This window comes from Aquila chrysaetos, chromosome 4, assembly GCF_900496995.4.
Source record: "Aquila chrysaetos chrysaetos chromosome 4, bAquChr1.4, whole genome shotgun sequence".
Classification (NCBI taxonomy): domain Eukaryota; kingdom Metazoa; phylum Chordata; class Aves; order Accipitriformes; family Accipitridae; genus Aquila; species Aquila chrysaetos.
In genome coordinates, this window is record NC_044007.1 from 9,948,351 (window position 1) to 9,965,977 (window position 17,627).

At 37.5% G+C, this 17,627-nt stretch overlaps 1 protein-coding gene across 1 annotated transcript in view; it reads left to right on the forward strand.

Annotated features, from left to right (window-relative positions):
- ADCY8 (adenylate cyclase 8) overlaps positions 1 to 17,627 on the forward strand; it is a 141,431-nt gene that overhangs the window by 108,863 nt on the left and 14,941 nt on the right. Inside the window, 5 exon segments of the mRNA XM_030012099.2 lie at positions 4,183 to 4,384; positions 7,701 to 7,790; positions 9,175 to 9,347; positions 12,204 to 12,285; positions 17,303 to 17,461. Of these exon segments, the coding sequence (XP_029867959.1) occupies positions 4,183 to 4,384; positions 7,701 to 7,790; positions 9,175 to 9,347; positions 12,204 to 12,285; positions 17,303 to 17,461 (706 nt within the window).

A 17,627-nucleotide genomic window follows, 5' to 3' on the forward strand; every position in this document is an offset into this window, starting at 1 on the left:
AAGCATTTGGTCTTGAATCTCTTCTTTGATGAAGAGAGGATCCATCCCAGGTGTCCTAGTTCTGGGAGAAGTTCATGGACAGAAGAGTATTATGGCTCTTTGTTCCTATCCCTCTAACCTTGGCTACGTCTTCTGTTGTACTTGTTCCTATCAGCATGCTGCCAACAAAATCTTAGCACAGATCCTGGATTGATCCTTTAGGAGGTCATAGGTGTGCAGACTTCAGTTTTGTTTTTATCTCAAGCAGTCTTAGACAAGAGACAAACACATCAATGTTCAACTGAACAGCTACAGTGGAAGAATTTTTGTAGCCTATATATTAATTATGAACAAATACAAGGCCGTGGTTTCTCAGGCACCTAAGCAGGTTATGTTGCATTTTGGATTCATATCCCAGACTTAGGTCCCTAGATGCTCCCTTTATAATACCTTAATTCAATAACACTGGGTCTTACATGTAGAGTTTGGCAATCCAAAATAAGAACTCATGTTTAACGTCCTCAGGTCTGACCTCATGAGGCTTGACCCTAATCTTTTTGACAGCCTTAATTTAGTTTCATTTAGAGCTGGATCTTGCTAGGTCTGCAGAATTAGTAGGCTACATCTGCATATATAGACTGTCTATATATATCTGAGATATAGATAGAAACTATCAGTTCCAAAGAGGATCTCAGTCATTTGGCTTTGGAAAGCAAGAAGGCTATTGCAGAATACTGCTGTAGTGTGGGAAACAAGGAATTCATCTCACATAACTAACTGTCAGTGTCTATACCCAGGTTCTAAGTATAGCCACTAGAGAACGGGTCAATCAGTGGACCTGAATAAATCTAAGAGACTGCTGTGCAGTGAGATTAATTGTATCCTAAACTACACAGCTTTCTTGAAGACCCTTCTTGACTCCCTTGACTAGTTCTCCATGAACATAATGTCCAACTTTTCCCTGCCTTTATTGACTGTCTCTCCTTGGCTTTCTGTGTATTTTCACAGAGAGAAGCTGCTCTCAAGGCATTGTTTATTGTGTCTCTACTTGGTAGCCTTGGGACTTTCATTCAGCAAGTTCTGAGACTTCCCACAAAACTTTTAGGCGCACAGGATGAAATCTGTGGCTCCTGCTCCAGTCTTTGTTTCCTCATTGTTCACTCTTCCCTTCATAATACAGTTTGTTTTTACTGGCCACATTGTTTCTTCTTTCAAAAGCAAGCTTTACTTCTGGGTGAAGTCGCTGGAGAGGATGGGACTTTTTTGGGAAGCTCGACTGTGTCCTGTATTCAAGTCACACTCAAAACTCTGACAAAGCTTGTTGGAGTGAAATGCTGACCCAAGTGTAATATAACATTTCATACCAATGGTACATCATCAGAACAGTGTCAAAGCTAATATTACCACATGGAATATTTCAAGGGAAGTTAATGCGTAATTCATCTTATTTCAGTTCATCAGGGAATGGAACTTCCATTTTGATATATTTCACATTTTCTTTCAAAATGTTTTGTAATATAATTTGGTACTACAAAAAAATACCATCTTATGCATATATATCTTACTCATAGAAGTTCAGACATGTTCCAAAAGAAAAACTCTGCTAACTACAGCCTCATTTTCTGTTTGTTATCTGTTTAACTCATTTTCTTTTCTGGACTCCTACACTGCAAGTCTCATTAATTTTGAGGTTCTGAGAGTAGGAGCTGTACATATAAGACATAGCTGAATTACAGTAAATTATTCTGAGGCTTGCATGCTGTTTTCAAAATCTTATACCTTGATCATACCTCTGTGTTAGCTTGATTAATTTTAGTAGGTGATAGACAAGAAATTTTGAAGTAAATTGTATGTTATTCTGTCCTGATACTTTAAAGGAGTCATTGTCCCAGCAAGTCTATTTGGATGATCAGAAAGGAATAATGGTAATGTAAATATTGTCTTTAAAACACCACCAGATTTAATGTGTATGAATCTCTATCATCACAGACGAATTAAGGCATTAAAAATCAGAACATTCTTGTGAAAGATAATATTTAAAATTAAGCCTGCTAAAGCATACAGGAGTACAGTTTTGCAATTAAATCTCTTTGAGTTTGACACCTGTACGTCATATGGTATTTATGGCTTTTCCCTCAACATGACCAACATTTTCCCACATATACCCTGACTTATGCCTAATTTTTTCAAAAAAAACATATTTCCTTTTGAACATAAACATTTTCATTTATCCTGTTTTCTCAAGGTATTTTCTACAAACATGAGTACTGTGAGGAAGATGTACTTACAGTTTTCATATAAACTACCCAGTGCATCTTTGGTGTCTCCTTAGTGCAAATATTTTGGACTCTGTCCATCAGCTACAAATATGGCCAGAGCTAAGGAATGGCAGTTCCCTCACAGACTGATTCTCAAGCTTCTCCTGCTATGTCCATATACCCTCTCCTGCCATTATCTCAGTGTGGTTTCCTCTTCCCTTTGATTAAATACCTATTAGCTTATGGTGAAATTTTTTAGAGCGAAAGCTTTAGTTAATAGGCTCAAACCCCATATTTGAATTCAGATCTGTATGAGTTTAGAATTTGCTCTTCTAAAGCCAAAACTGAATAGCCTGAAATTGAGGAGAATTTCAGTTAGATTGAGATATAGTCCATTGAGATTCAGGGAGTGGTTCTGACTGACCTACTGAAAAATGAGAAAAGAAAAGCTATGTTGTTTTCATTTCTATTTCCAACTTACACCCTTAAATTCGTCTTGCTGTAGGGCCCAAATGTACAAATAGCATTGTGCCCTACCCAAAGATAAGAAGGATAGGTGATGTGTAGCAAAATCTGAAACCATGTTTTCAATAAGACAAAACATATGTTCACAGAAGGCTTAATGAGCAGGGTAGAGCTTGACTCCATTCAGGCACCCGCAAGTGCAGAAGTCTGCCTGGAGCACCCTGATAGTCCACTTTCAAAGATTTTTTTTCTGTGAGACATTATGATTAAATCACTGTAGTGTACTGGCACATGTACAACTAGGTTGTTGGAAAATTTAATTACTTAATTCAAAGCCTCAAGTTTAATCATTCTCCTTATAGCAAAAAGGCAATGGGAAAGCAGAGTGAAGAGGGGAGAGGTTTGCAGGAGCAGTGGAGTTACTTTTATTTTGCATGGGTTTGATCTTTGCGAAAAGAGACACAGAAGGACAATGATAGACACAAATGGGGACAAGAACTTGACTTGTGAAGTGCTGGGTGCTTTCTTCTCAGCAAAGAAAACAATTTACTGCATTTATGAACCTTCTCGGTTACTTGATTGACTTCAGTTCCCAGATTTAAGCAAGAAAAAGCAATAAATTTAGAAAACTATCATGAAAGTTGGGCTAGAAGAAATTATGGCTTTTAACAGTTTATTCAAAGGAATTGAGCTGTCTGTTCTGTGTATGCACTTAACAGTACTTGATTAAGGATCACATCTGCAAGAACAAAGTTTATAGGCTATGCCAAACAACATGTTTTGTTTAAACATGTTTGTATCATAGAACACCTTTTCATCTGCTTTATATTTTAAAGGGCTTCCATGAAAACAGTAATGCTTTTGCTTTTTTAGAAACCAGTGAGATTCTTAGCTGCAGTTGACCCACTACTAACTAAAATGAGGGCAATCTTGCTTTTCTGTAATTACTATATCCTGACTTACACCAGAAATTAGGCTGCATTATTGTACTCACCTTAGAGTCTATGACCCTCAATATAGTATGAGTTTAAGACACCTGTGATGTGTTGTATACAAAATAACATTGTACTAAACTGCCCCCAAACTAGTCTACTAGAGTGGGAACCATCTTACGCAGAAGTGGCATCAGGATCCTACAGGCTGAATGGATTTGCTCTGAAATAAACTTAAGGGACAACTGAGTCCCAAAAGAAAGGACATGCCTGCCACTCAGACTCTATCTAGACAGATAGAGGCACTGGCAGTGAATTCCCTGGCTTACTTCTTCAACAGCAGTTTCTCAGCAAGAAACCATGCGAAGCAATGGCAGACCTATGGAACATGAACAAATCTTTGTTTTCTCTGTTTTTTTTCCTGGACTAATTGTCTCAGATTTATGACAACTGATTTCTCCTGGTCTTAACTGTTTACACATTTATTTTTACTAGCAGTGGTGTTGTATTGAGGTTTAATGCTGAGTTCTCTTTTTTTTTCTTCCCAGGGTGATACCAATGGTTATTCAGTTTTCTATTCTGATTATGCTGCACTCCGCTCTTGTGCTAATCACTACAGCAGAGGATTACAAATGTTTACCCTTAATGCTCCGGAAAACTTGCTGCTGGATTAATGAGACCTACCTGGCCAGGAATGTCATTATATTTGCATCCATTCTGATTAATTTTCTTGGAGCTATCATCAATATTGTAAGCTTATAGGGAACCAGGAAATATTATACAGGAAAAGATGATTTATGAATTATTAAGCTTGCCACAGGACTTGCTAACTAATGTGTTTATAAGCCAGATATGATTTAAATATTAAAAAAAGGCAAAGTACCACAGCTTCAGGAAATTCAATCTGTTGCTTAAACTATGCATTTCTGAAATATCTGATTATTTCTCCCTCATGAGTATCATCTATTTTTAAAACCCTTTTGCTACTTTCTGTTCAATGCATCCACCCTTTGAGGACCATTTGTAATTTTCTGACATGCTGATATACTTTCTTAAAGACTGTCAATCCACGTAATCCTTATAGATATTAAATTCCTCATCTCACAGTTCTCCCATTAATTAGATTACTAAAAAAATGGTAAGCGTCAACGAACCCAGAAAATACCTTCAAAGAAAGGACAGAGCAGGTCAAGCTGAGCCAGTAACCACAGCATGTGAAAAGAAGATAAAAAGCATAAACTCTAAACATATTTTGCCTGGCTTATTTAGTAGTTTGACAAACCCTTTCGGCCTAGATTCACCTTACCAAACCACGGGCATAGGCTTTCTCAGCTTGCTTTATAGTCAGTGCAGAAAAACAGGCATGCCCAAAGAATTCTTTTGATCATACTGGTCCCAATAAAGAGATTCTTCTCTCTCCACTGCCCACACAGCAAGTTTAGTCTGTTTTGGCTCCTAATTTACACATCTCCACTAAGACTCTAAAGTGTGACAAATCTAAAGTAAAGTTTATCAGCATATCTGTGAGGAAAGGCATGTACCAAGATTTGCTTAGCAGCTGTGGTTAGATAAAAAAATTGGTCATGCAGTACTGTGGGCCTGGCTCTACACAATGTCACAGGGTAAAAGAGTGGGGTCTTGTATGCAAATACCATACAGCCCTGATTATCCTGATGTCTTCAGAAATTTGAGACAGCTTTGCATGAATTAGGCAGATTATCATGTCAGACAACCTGGCAGGTGTTGAAGCCTGAGCCAAGAAGAAGGTAAATATCTCACTCATAGATTAAAAGTAACATTTGCATCACTCTCTCCTCTCATAGGGCACTTTTTGGCTATGAATGTAGCAGTGCTTTTTCACCTGAACTTCATTCTTTGTAAATATTTATTTCCTTCTAGATGAGAACAGGAAAGTGTTTAGTGACAGTAATAACAATAGCAACTACAACAACACAACAGCAAGAATAATTATCCTGTAATAATTAATAATAATGATGATTGTGTCACTGGAGTATGTTGAAGTCTGATACTTCAAGGGTTTGCCTCATCTTTCGCTAACACATATGAGAATTTATTATGCTCTATTGCTGTCATTCTTCCATGATTGAATTCAAGTTGCCAATATGTGAGGACTCAGCATCTGTCTGGGTTTTTTAGTGATACCATGCAGTCGCTGATAGAAGAGTTAGTCAGAGAAAGAAGAATGCAGCCACTGATTTCTATCCTTACAGAAAAAATATAAATACAGTAAATGACAGGAAGTTCAATAGGGCTGAAAATTTCCTGAAGATAAGGACAGTGTTACATTACAGTATAGATCACTAAGAAGTGTTGTAGAATTTAGATTTTTTTAAATGATGTTTAACAAATATCTGTCAGGAAAGATTTTGGTAGAATTAATCTTGTTCTTGAAACAAGATCTCTAACGGGCTATCTATACCCAATTTGCTATGGATATAATGATAACGAGATCTTCCCCAGACTTGTTGTGGATTAATTTTTAAGATTGTGTCCACTGCAGTCTTGTGGGATGGCTAATCCAAAAACAGTCAAAAGAAATATAATTCTTTTTACTGTCATCCCAGTAGGTTTCTATAAAGCAGTAAACAGTTATATTTATTGTCATATATTTAGAATGACAATGACTTAAATAATTGAGTCCTGACCTCTAGAGGAAATGACAACATTCATGCAACCTCATTATTTCAAATGTCAAAATTCTGCCGTAATAATAGTTTGCTCAGGAGGGACCCGCATGCATTTAAGAACAGGTAATGCGATACGCATCCACTGAGTTCAGATGCACCCAGTTGGAGGGGACTAAGACTCAGATACTTTTTAACAAGAGCCATAAGGCTTTGATTCCACAAGTGCCACAAATGAGTCTTGTGGTTCTTTACATCAAGTGCATTCTTACTGTTATAAAATTAGAATAAAGTTTCTGATCCTGAAGGGCTTTTAAAAAGACCTCACGGCACTCTGCCCTGCACAGAGGTGCTGTACACCTCATAAACTTTCAGAAAGTACCATTAACTATCTCTTGTCACGGAGGACTGCACAGACAACCTACATAATGTTGCTGCATTGCAGAGATGACTGAATTGCTGAAAGAACAAACAACAAAGTTCCAAGTTCGAAATTCATTAGAATTTAATTATAAGAAATTGGGCCTCATTAAACAAACTCTCTAACTCTGTTGGAAAGACAGACAGGGGAACTAGCTGGTACATACCAGGTTGATGAAATGACCTAGTATAAACATTCAGATTGGATTAATATATGTAACAGGAGACTCCATCTGCTTTAACTGTCAAAATATGAAACCACTAAAGATTTTTTTCCTGTGTTCTAAGACCATGATGTATTGCAATTCAACACTGCTGTTTTGTTTATATTTAATACACTTGGTTTGAAACACCATTAAAATGAATGCAGGTCATAACAGCAAAAGGCAGTATTACATTCTCAAAACCATTATATCATGAATGAATTTTCATTCCCTTCCATTCTAGGCATCAGAGTTGCAGTTCTGGGACCACATTATGTTTTGGCACAAGCCAATTTTGCATGATGCCATGGGATTTTGTCCCACATCTAGAAGGATAACACTGTTCATAGCAACGTAGCAGAAGAAAAGTGCTTGCAAACAAGTGCACACACGTAATCTGATTTTATGCTCCCAATTTAATAATTTTCTCTACAGTTTATAGCAAAATATAAATTATTATTTATTATTATTATTATACCCATTTTGAGAGGGTAATTCTTAAGAGTGCAACAACAGTCCTCTGGAACTCCCAGAGGAGCTCATCTTTCCCCTTTGGCAACAAGAGTGTAGGAAGGCTACTCAGATGTTGAATGTCTGTAGCATGCATAGCTTCCCCTTTTCCATTTCATCTCCACAGTATGTCTTCCTCCTGTCCATTTAGTCCTTTGTGCCAGTTATGGAGCTGGCATGGAGAGCAGCAGGTCGGCCAGTTCTATCCCTGAACCCAGCCAGACAGACACACAAGCACTTAGTCATCAGTGCACAATATAGCCCTGATTTTGTTTTCTTTTTTCACAGCTATGGTGTGATTTTGACAAACCAGTAGCCCTGAAGAACCAGACGTTCAATTCATCTGCATCTTTTACAGACATCTGTTCCTATCCTGAGGTATTTCTGAGGGTACTTTTGAATCTGAGGCATGGATCCACAAAGGTTACATGGCAGCCACTGCCTGGAATCAATGACTTGTGTACTGGTGGTGGAATCAGGTGCCCCAACAGCATTGTGAAGCTGAACCTTTGCATCTAGCTATATGCTAATAGAAAAATCAGAGGCGGGTTACAGAAGGAATTAATCTTATGGTCTAATGGGGCATTACAACCAAGTTTCAACCTTTAAACTTCATACAGAACCTTTACGTTGGAAACACATCCAGCAATAATTCGATGAACCTAGTGCAAAAAAACCCACACTACTTTATTCATATGAAGCTAATGGAGCTTACATAGCAAAACCACCAGTCATTCTGCTGTAGTTATTTTAAATTTGCATTTGGAGAAAAAAATCCTCTCTATGATGAGCAAGGAGGCAAAAAAGTCAATGGTTTGGTCATGTGTAGATAAAAAAAGTATGTTGCTTAGAAAGTCATATGGTGATGTCAAGATACTGCCAGGAGTATGCTGCAAATTGCAGGGATGCAGACTTTCCTGCAGAGGAACTGTACTAAAGAAAAACTGTACTCAGGAAAATGAATGCTATCTCTCCTAAAGCTGTATGATAGGAGTTAATTTAAACTACATTTGGACTGTGGGTGTTGATGTTACTATTTTAAATCTGAACAGCTCACGGCCATGATTGTCTCTCTATATCCAGTATCAGCTGCATGGATTGCATTTGACAGATGACTAATCATTGAGAAAAATGAGACAATGAAGAGGTTAGAAAATGGGATATGAATAAAACTTCCAGGCACCACCTTTTAAGAGAGTAATGTAACTAAGCAAGACCTGTAATATTAAAAATAAAAATACAAAAAAAAAAAAAAAAAAAAAACAAACCAAAAAAACCCACCCAAACCTGTGGCTTTATCCTTTCTTCAAATAGCATGGGAAAAGGATTAAAGCAGGAATATGATTCTCCCATCCTGATTAATGTGGGTCTTGCAGAAGTTCAGAATCCAAAGGAATGTAAATTATTTTCTCTCAGTTGACTTTTCATTAGCAAAATACTACATGCAGCATCTCTCCCTTTCTTCTTTTAACTATACAGGATGCCCTTTCCCTTCTAATACAATGAATATACCATAAAGGCACAGTGGAGAATTTCTGCTAACATGGAAGTGTCATGCAAAATAGAGAATTTGTAATTTCACATTTTATTCTAGCAAAACCCTTATTTTCAAAGTGCCCTGTACCCTAAGAAGACAGCTGAGCACTGAAATCCAGAGCAGGTTTTTTTATACTTCTGATCACTTGATCATTTATGTAGACACTTATGGAATTAACATATAGTCACTGATCATTGAAAGTAACCAGTGCTGTTTTCTACTCAGTATTTTGTCTTCACTGGTGTGCTGGCAATGGTGACTTGTGCAGTCTTTCTCCGTCTCAACTCTGTCCTGAAGCTGGCAGTACTTCTCATCATGATTGCGATCTATTCTCTGCTGACTGAGACCATTTATGCTTCCCTTTTTCTGCAGTATGACAACTTTAACCACAATGGAGAGTAAGTGTTCACAGCCTCCTTTAGGAACTGCTTTTTAATAAGGTAATGGGTCAAGTCTTGCCAGAGTGTATGCGTATTGGATAGTACCATAGTTAAGTATGGAGTGATGGTTGCAAGAGGCAATGACTAATCCAAAAAGATTTATAATGTGATTCTTTCTCAGGCCTTTTTATTAAGAAGTTCATTTCATGAGGACATTATGAGCAGGGTTTTTCTTTTATGTCTCTCATAATCCACCCATATTGCTAAAAATATGCATTACAGTGCATATACATTGGTTACTTCTATTCTTGAAAACTCCAGAGATACTGATTGAAACTCTAACCTGAATTTAAGAAAACAGGAGTGAACAATAATTTTTTTAGGTCCATGTTTTTAACTGAGTAAAACCCAAACTATAATGTGTAGATGTGAAAGATATAAGGAATACAGGGTTGATCCCATTTTGTAGGAGTGCATCTGAAGGACAGACTCTGCCTCCGAGGCTTCCTTCCCAGCAAAAGGAGTTGAAGAGGACAGAATAGCCACAGTAATTTGCAGACTCAGTGCACTAAGTGTTGCAATAACTGAATCTAGAGCATCAGTGATTTAGCTCATTGAGAAAAACACTTCTTCAATCTGATACTTGACCAATTTAGTATTGCAGTTGCTTGTGCTTGCAAGTGCATGCCAGATGAAGATCCTCAGAATGACAGAAAAGCGTGGATTTGCAGTGCAATTAGTTCTCACAACAGCCACATCTTTACACATAGTAAGGCTCTGCAAGCATATCTTTCCTTGCTAGCTTCCTACAGTAGCAAGGTACTAAAGATTTGGGATGCAATTCCTTTTGCTAATGCTAGTTATCATCCTACAGACTAATATGACATATAGCATATTCACAGCAGACTCCAGAAAATATGACAAATGGCAGTAAGCAGTACTTTGGCTAAGTAACTATAAGTAGAAAACATAATCATTGTCTTTAATTTTTGTCACTAATCAAGCACGACAAAGAAAGATTCTCCCTTGTGTGAAAATCTTAGCGAATTTAGAGTAGTTTCTATTTCCTGTTCCCAACAGTCCAGGACATAGGGAGCTCAGCTGAGATGCTGAGCACTCAGGACAAGGATCTGAACTTCAGCTCTGACATTAGGGAGCATGAGGTTCAAAGCTGTGTGCCCAGAAATGTATCTGTTTTCTTAGTTATACCAATTAGTTGAATAAAAGGTTTTGCAACTCCTTAGAAAACTCATCTAGCTCATATATTTGTGGCTATAGCTACATTACCACATATATCCAATAACAGATGAGTTCATAACTAAGACCTTTGAGGCTGTTGCCTTTAGCCAGTGTACAAGGGGTCCTTCTGGAATGAAATCTTTGGGAGCTTGTATTTCAGACAGCTTCAAAATGGGAAATATTTGAATGCCAAAATATTTACAGATGTCAAAGATGTTTCCTTCCCGTCTTTTGCTCTATATGGATGATTCATTCCATAGTGGTACATTTCCTCACAGTAAATTCTTCATGAGACCCACAAAGTCAGTTCAGTTAGCTCTCTCACAAGAAAGTTTCCTTTTGCTTTAGTCTCCATCAAGCTCTGCTCTTTCTCTCTCTAATTTCTCCGTCATAGGAGTCCTTCTCTGACAAATATCACCTGATCTTTTTTTCAAAATTACTATGGAAAATAGATTCGGGGTCTTGACTTTGCTTTATTCTTAGATCTCAAGGTAACAGAAGATTGTCCCAAAGTGTCTTCCAACTTCTTCTCCTTGTTTACTCCTTTATTAACTTTTTTCACAACTTCAAGCTTTAAGCACCTCTTAGCTATTTTCTCATCTTTCCTCATCTCCCTTCAACAAAATAATTGCCAAGTATCCATGTTCAATTTGCCTCCAAATTTAGTTCTTTCTCCCTTTTGATTTACTATAAGATTGGCCCTACCAGTTCCACAACCTATTCTTTTATGCCTTTTCCCCTGGGAAAAATGCCTTTCCAAAACCTCCTGGTGTTACAGAGATACTAATTTTCTTCAGTTTTGTCATCTTTCCACATAACTGTAATTTCTCCTCATATTTGAAACCCCATTTAATTGCTTTGGACCCCTTTCCACCTTATTTTGTCACACTTTCTTCATGCTCCACGCACAGCACCTCAGTGATTTCATACAGCAGATTTCATACAGCCAGTACCTTCTTGGCTCCTCTTCTTTGCTTCCCTACTGTCTGCAAGAGTTTCCTTTACTTCCCCTGTCAGAGGCAGACATTTCTTCTCTGTGCTTCTCTTCATGGCTCAGCAAAACCAGTCCTAGTTACTGTTCGCCATTTCTTTGATTCCCCTTTGATCCACATCTTCTTCCTCAACCCACCTGTCATCTTCTCCAAACCTTTCTCACAATTTGGGGATATTTAACTTTCAGCACCTGCCTTGGGGTTCATCTTTTATCTCTAGGCCCATGCACTGGGCTTTTACTTTCACAATCTGGAAGTTTCCCTTTCCCAGCTCCAGCCTCAACCTTTCCCCATCCAGATGTCACCTCCTGTCCTGCACAGGGGCTGTGGTGTTCATGGTTATTTACCAGGCTCCCAGGAAAAGAGACTGACTGACACGCATTTGAAAGAGAAAGATCATCACCTTCTGTGGACCTGCTGTAGGCTACAGTTTAGTTATTTAATACATTTGTCTCCAAACAGTGAGCACCCCAATTACACTCCTGTTCTCTTGAACTAATTATTGCTAAGTTAAATTTTCAAATACAGGGGATTTTTTTAAAGAACAACAAAAAGTACCAGCGTGCATTATGAAATGAAACTTCTGAACAAGTGCAACATTGACAAATCAATAACTGTATTTTACTTTGGATTTTTTTTCCAGCACAGACTTCCTGGGTACAAAGGAGGCATCTTTACTACTGATGGCAATGTTCCTTTTAGCTGTATTTTATCACGGCCAACAGGTAATGCAAACATTTGCTTTAACCATTCCCTATATCATTTGCAATTACAGGATGTGACAACAATTACTTCAAAATACCAACTGCCTTTTTATCCACTTGAGCATATGACCTTTAACAATTTAATAAACCATATGCAGATTCTGACTAAAGAAAGCCCACACCTGACACTGCCTAGCATTCTTAAAGAACATGTGCAATATTCTATTCAGCAATATGCAAGTTATATTGCATTTTCTAATAGAAACTGAAGGAACAAATGGGAGTTCATTTGTCTTAGGTACATGTACAATTCCAGTGGCATCTGACTGCATCCGTGCACTTTAAGCATAAAACCAAAATGAAGAATGGGAATAACAAACAGTAAATAATAAATCTCCCATGCTTTAGAGTAGTTTTGTATGTTCATAGAGAAATACAAAAGATTTAAGGAAATGAGAAAAATTTGTGGTTAATCACCAATGGTAACTTCTTTGGCTCATGGACCACTTGCGAGAATCCTTTCACATAGACCTAGATCATAACCAGGATTTAGGGGCCTCAGAGCTTTAGGCTGATATCCTCGAGGAGGAACTGAGAAACTGGGTATTTCAAGAATCCATACACAGTGCACAGGGAGAGTGAAGTATGACAAATTAAGATTTAAAACAACAAATCCATTGAGTAAAAGCAACCTAAAGCAGGGTGTTTTCTCCACAGCACTTCTGGTTGGCAACCTCTAGGCTGCTGCATGCCAAACATGCTGATTTCAGGCAGTTTCAGTTCACATAAAGGCAAACGGGACCACTGCATCAAAGGAAGCAGCAACCACAAATGACTTTAGACATTGTCCTGCATGTTCAACTTGCTTAAAGATTTTCCCTTCAAAAGCATCAGGCTGATTAATACCAGCATTTCTCAATCCTAATTTGAGTGAGGCAATGAGAGAGGAATGTTGCTGTGATGAATAACACAATATTATACACTTTATTACAATACTACAATAACTTTATAAGTTGTGCAGGTACCTACAGACTGTTCTTTCCATAGATCAAAAAGAAGGCAACACCTAAAAAGTCTAGTAATTTTCTTCCTTTTTATCTTCTTTTTGAGGAAATGAGGAATGAGTGAGTAGGGGAAGCAGGAGATGAAATGCACTTTGAGCCCAGATTTAAGTTTGATGGTATACAATGTACTTTGACATATCTTTATCAAGACATAAAGCCCATATAGGAAAAATATGCAACAAATAAGAATTGAACATCCCAGATTCATGATAAACCATATAATATTCCCAATGATTCTTAACATACGCAAAGATACAAATCTAAGGGTTGGGAATTGTCTAAAGTGAGAGTAAGTACTAAGAAAGAAAACACTAAACGAGTTTAGGTAGAGCAAGGATTAGGCAGAATCCAGTCAATGGTCTTCAGGATCACAATTCTGAGTGTAAATGTCTGTCTTCTACAAAAGCCTGATCTGGGGTGTTTAAGAGTATTTTCCAGGGCAGAAGCCTGTTAGCACAGCACAGTCTTTTTCCATTCTATTAATATTCCTTGTTCCATAAAAGAGGGTGGCTGCACTCAAACTACCATTGGAAATGGTCCCTGAGACGTGCTAAAACTCCTGCATGTTCTCCCAAATGATTCATAGGGCCACTCTGTCAATTTAACAATACCCAATGGCAGTGCCCAGGAACATTTCCTTGTATTGTTTAATTTCTTATTATAGAGTTAACCTAAAGGCCTCTGTATAAATGCCAACTAAAAATATATATAAAAATTTCATCCAGAGCACATTAAAAAAAAAAAAAAATCTCTTCAATAGTCTGAATTGATGGGGAGCACAGTAAGTCCAATAAAGCCGTTCTCCAGCACAGCTTTGCTTCTCACAAACTGCAAAAGTATTCTGAAGTAGAATAGCTTAAAACTTGCCTCATTCTAGGTGGATTTACAAAAAAGATTACTTTTGTAAGGTTAAATTCATGGGCCTTTAATTTCTGAACAACTAACTACTGTTCTCTATCCATTGTGATTTGAAGTTAATCCCCACTTTTCTACACAGAATTTTAAGTGAGATTCAAGAAAAAGTTGTGTGAGACTGCCTAATTAGACTCAGAGCATTCTTAAAATCTTACATGTACTTCAGCCAATAAATCTCAAGGGTCTCTTGTGCTAAACCCGTAATTAAAAGTAGTTGTGTTACTATTACATGACATCAGGCTAAATAGACTAATTCCCTATTAGAAATTCAATTTCATACAGAAGTACATCTTTTTAACATGAGTAATATGTATTTTACAGCAGTGTTTCTGCAAACTAAACGTGAAAAAAAAAGCGCACATGAAAGAAGTGTTCTGGATAATTTTGAGGCTAAACTTACTCTGTTGTAAAATGTCTTCATTTACTGCTTTATCTTTTTAATGAGTTAAGTAGAATATTTTGTATGAACATAAACTATCCCTTGAAATCCTATCAAAACACAATACCATATACAGTCTTCTGTACTAGAAATGTATCTCTAATGAAAACACACAGTATAAATAGCTTATTAACCCTGAGTGAAACCTTCTGCCATGGCTTTAAAAGGGAAGGTCTTAACAATTGCAAAGAGAGAATAAAACTACCTACAGCAGACTCAATCCCTCCTCTCCCTCCACCCCAATTAGACCTAAAAAGAGGCATTATAAAACAGAGGGCAAAATCGTCTCTGGTTTCTTTTAGATTATAGATCTGAGAGTAGATTGTGCCTACACCAGATGAGTGTTCTGGTGTAGGCAAGTATTGACTGACCGGTTTGCTCCTCTGCTTCTGGGGCTCTTTGGTACAAAGGAAGATTTGAACTCTGACAGGGCAGGCACAGACAGCTCTGTACCTAATAACCTCTGGATGGCAGGGCTGCAGCTTAGCTCTACCGAACCTTGTGGGAAGGGAGGAAGGACTGATATCCCTACACAGCAATTTATCAGCAACAGTCATGACCCTCTGAACCTTCTTCATGCTTGGGAAAAAGGGGAGGAATGAGGAAATGCAAAAAGGAGATTGTTCCAATTCAAAAAGAGAGGAGGAGACATACCTAATTCTGGTATTATGCTTCAGGTCTCTTCATTACCTTTTCTATATTCAGATTTTAGTGTAGTGAAGAAAGGATATTTGCTTGTTTTATCTGGAGTTTTAGAGTGTTTTCGGTAGTTGAAAGTGTCCCTTTGGGATGTAAATACTCTTTTCTTATTCTTCAAGGAAGAATATGCTGTCCCTCAAATGCTGATCCTTACCTGGTGCTTACCTTGCATGTGGCAATTGTCTGCAGAGCAGTTGGGTTGTACACCATTTAGAGGACATAGGTAGTGTTAGGCCTTCTGTATAATACATCTTCTCTATTTTCTTCACTCACTATTGAAATTAGGGGTGTTTTGTAGAGCTGCATATCAGGGCAAAAAACCCTGGACATTTCAAGATTTATGTTGCAGACAGTCATTTTTACTGGCACCACTGTGCCCAGGAACATTTCTTTACACAATCAAAAAATAAATCCAAACCCCAACCCTATAATTTTCTTAGTTTTAACAAATATCAGAACTTAGCAAAGCATCTTCTTAAAATTTTCTATTTTCAGGCCTCATATGTAGCACACCCTTTTATCTCTGAACTGACAGTGTCATCTCAGTTGTCCACTGATGATGGAAGAAAAATATTTCATGTTACAATGTGATTGTAAATAACCAGAATGACATTATCTACAATGTAAAGATTAGCTGCTAATATTCTAAGCTAGGTTTAGAGATGTGAAATTTTCCTGTACAGCAGCATAAAAAATTAGCTGTGAAAAACTGTATTAGTTTTTTGCAAAGCTCTTATTGTAGCAACATTAAATATCTGAAGCATCAAAGAACTCAGAATCCACCAGCAGCTCCTGCTCCAAGCCAATCTGTAAAACACCTTTAGAACACCTTGCAAAATTACAGTCAATGTTGCCTTCTCAGTCAGCTGGTAGAGATAAAAGTCAGTTATGATCTGATATGGGCTCTGCCTTCTAGCACAAAAGGAAGGGGGAAGGAAACTGAAAAATGTTGACCAAAAAAAAATTAAAAATACTTTTTCCTGACAGTTTTTTTGGTGCAGTTAATTTAGGGAATTAATAGTCAAAACATGGAACATCAAAATATTAGAACTAAAAAAGGTATTGTTTATAAAGGTGTCAAGAGCATCCAGAGGGCAAGTAAATCACTGCTAAATTGCATACAACCTTTCGAAGTTTATATCAAGCCAGGGTCACTTTTAGCTTTTAGGAAGGAAATCTCCCTGGAGTACAGTCAACCTATAAGCCCCCTTACAAGGTGCTTTGCATTTTCTTCTGAAGAGTTTGCCATTGCTCACTGCTGGTGACAAAAAATGTGAGCAAGATGAGTCACTAAACAATGCCTGAACCCCATCTTAGTCACTCCCACCCACTGCAGGCTTGCCCTTCATTTCAGCTTAGTACATGAATTATACCCCAACCACTTCCTTAATCCCAGCACCTTTTAGCAAACCATTTGATGTCTCCCAGTTGTAAAATTCATCTATTTCCTGGCATAATGCACTTCTGTGCTGGGTCTTTGATTATTATCTCTGGTTAGAGCATCTCAAGCCTCACAAATATGAAACCTATTTAATTTGAAAACACATATGAAAAGTGGAACATATTTATTTCATACCAATACCAATATCTTCCAATACCTTATCTCCTGTCTGACTCCATTATCTAACTAATAAAGAGGTGCTTAAAAGGACAATAATTTTGTGACATTTTCTAGCCACTGACCATGGCAGTAATATGACAAATATTATTTTGCCCAAGATTCCTCTGAGACACTTACCATACACAGGGCAAAGAAATAATCTCTTTTTTCTGGCAATTGAATCAAATTCTTTTAGTCAAAGATCTTCAGCAGCACTGAAGGCAGTTACATGACACAAGCAGCCTGCCAGGATGACAATACAATCTCTACTCTTATCTTGTCAGGTTTTATTTTTGCCTTTTTTTCTTTCTGGAACTACAGCTTGAATACACAGCAAGGCTGGATTTTCTGTGGCGTGTTCAAGCAAAAGAAGAAATCAATGAAATGAAGGAGTTAAGGGAGCACAATGAAAATATGCTACGGAATATTTTACCCAGCCATGTTGCTCGTCACTTCCTGGAGAAGGATCGGGATAATGAAGTATGTATCGGGTTTATTTCTGATACTTTTGTCTAATTAGCAAAAGAAAAGAGGATCCATTAGAAAATTGTTAGAACTTAGATGTCAATAGGATTCATTACACAAATACTGCCAACATTTTGTATCTGATCCACATTAAAAAAATGTTCATGTTTTAAAGTAAAGG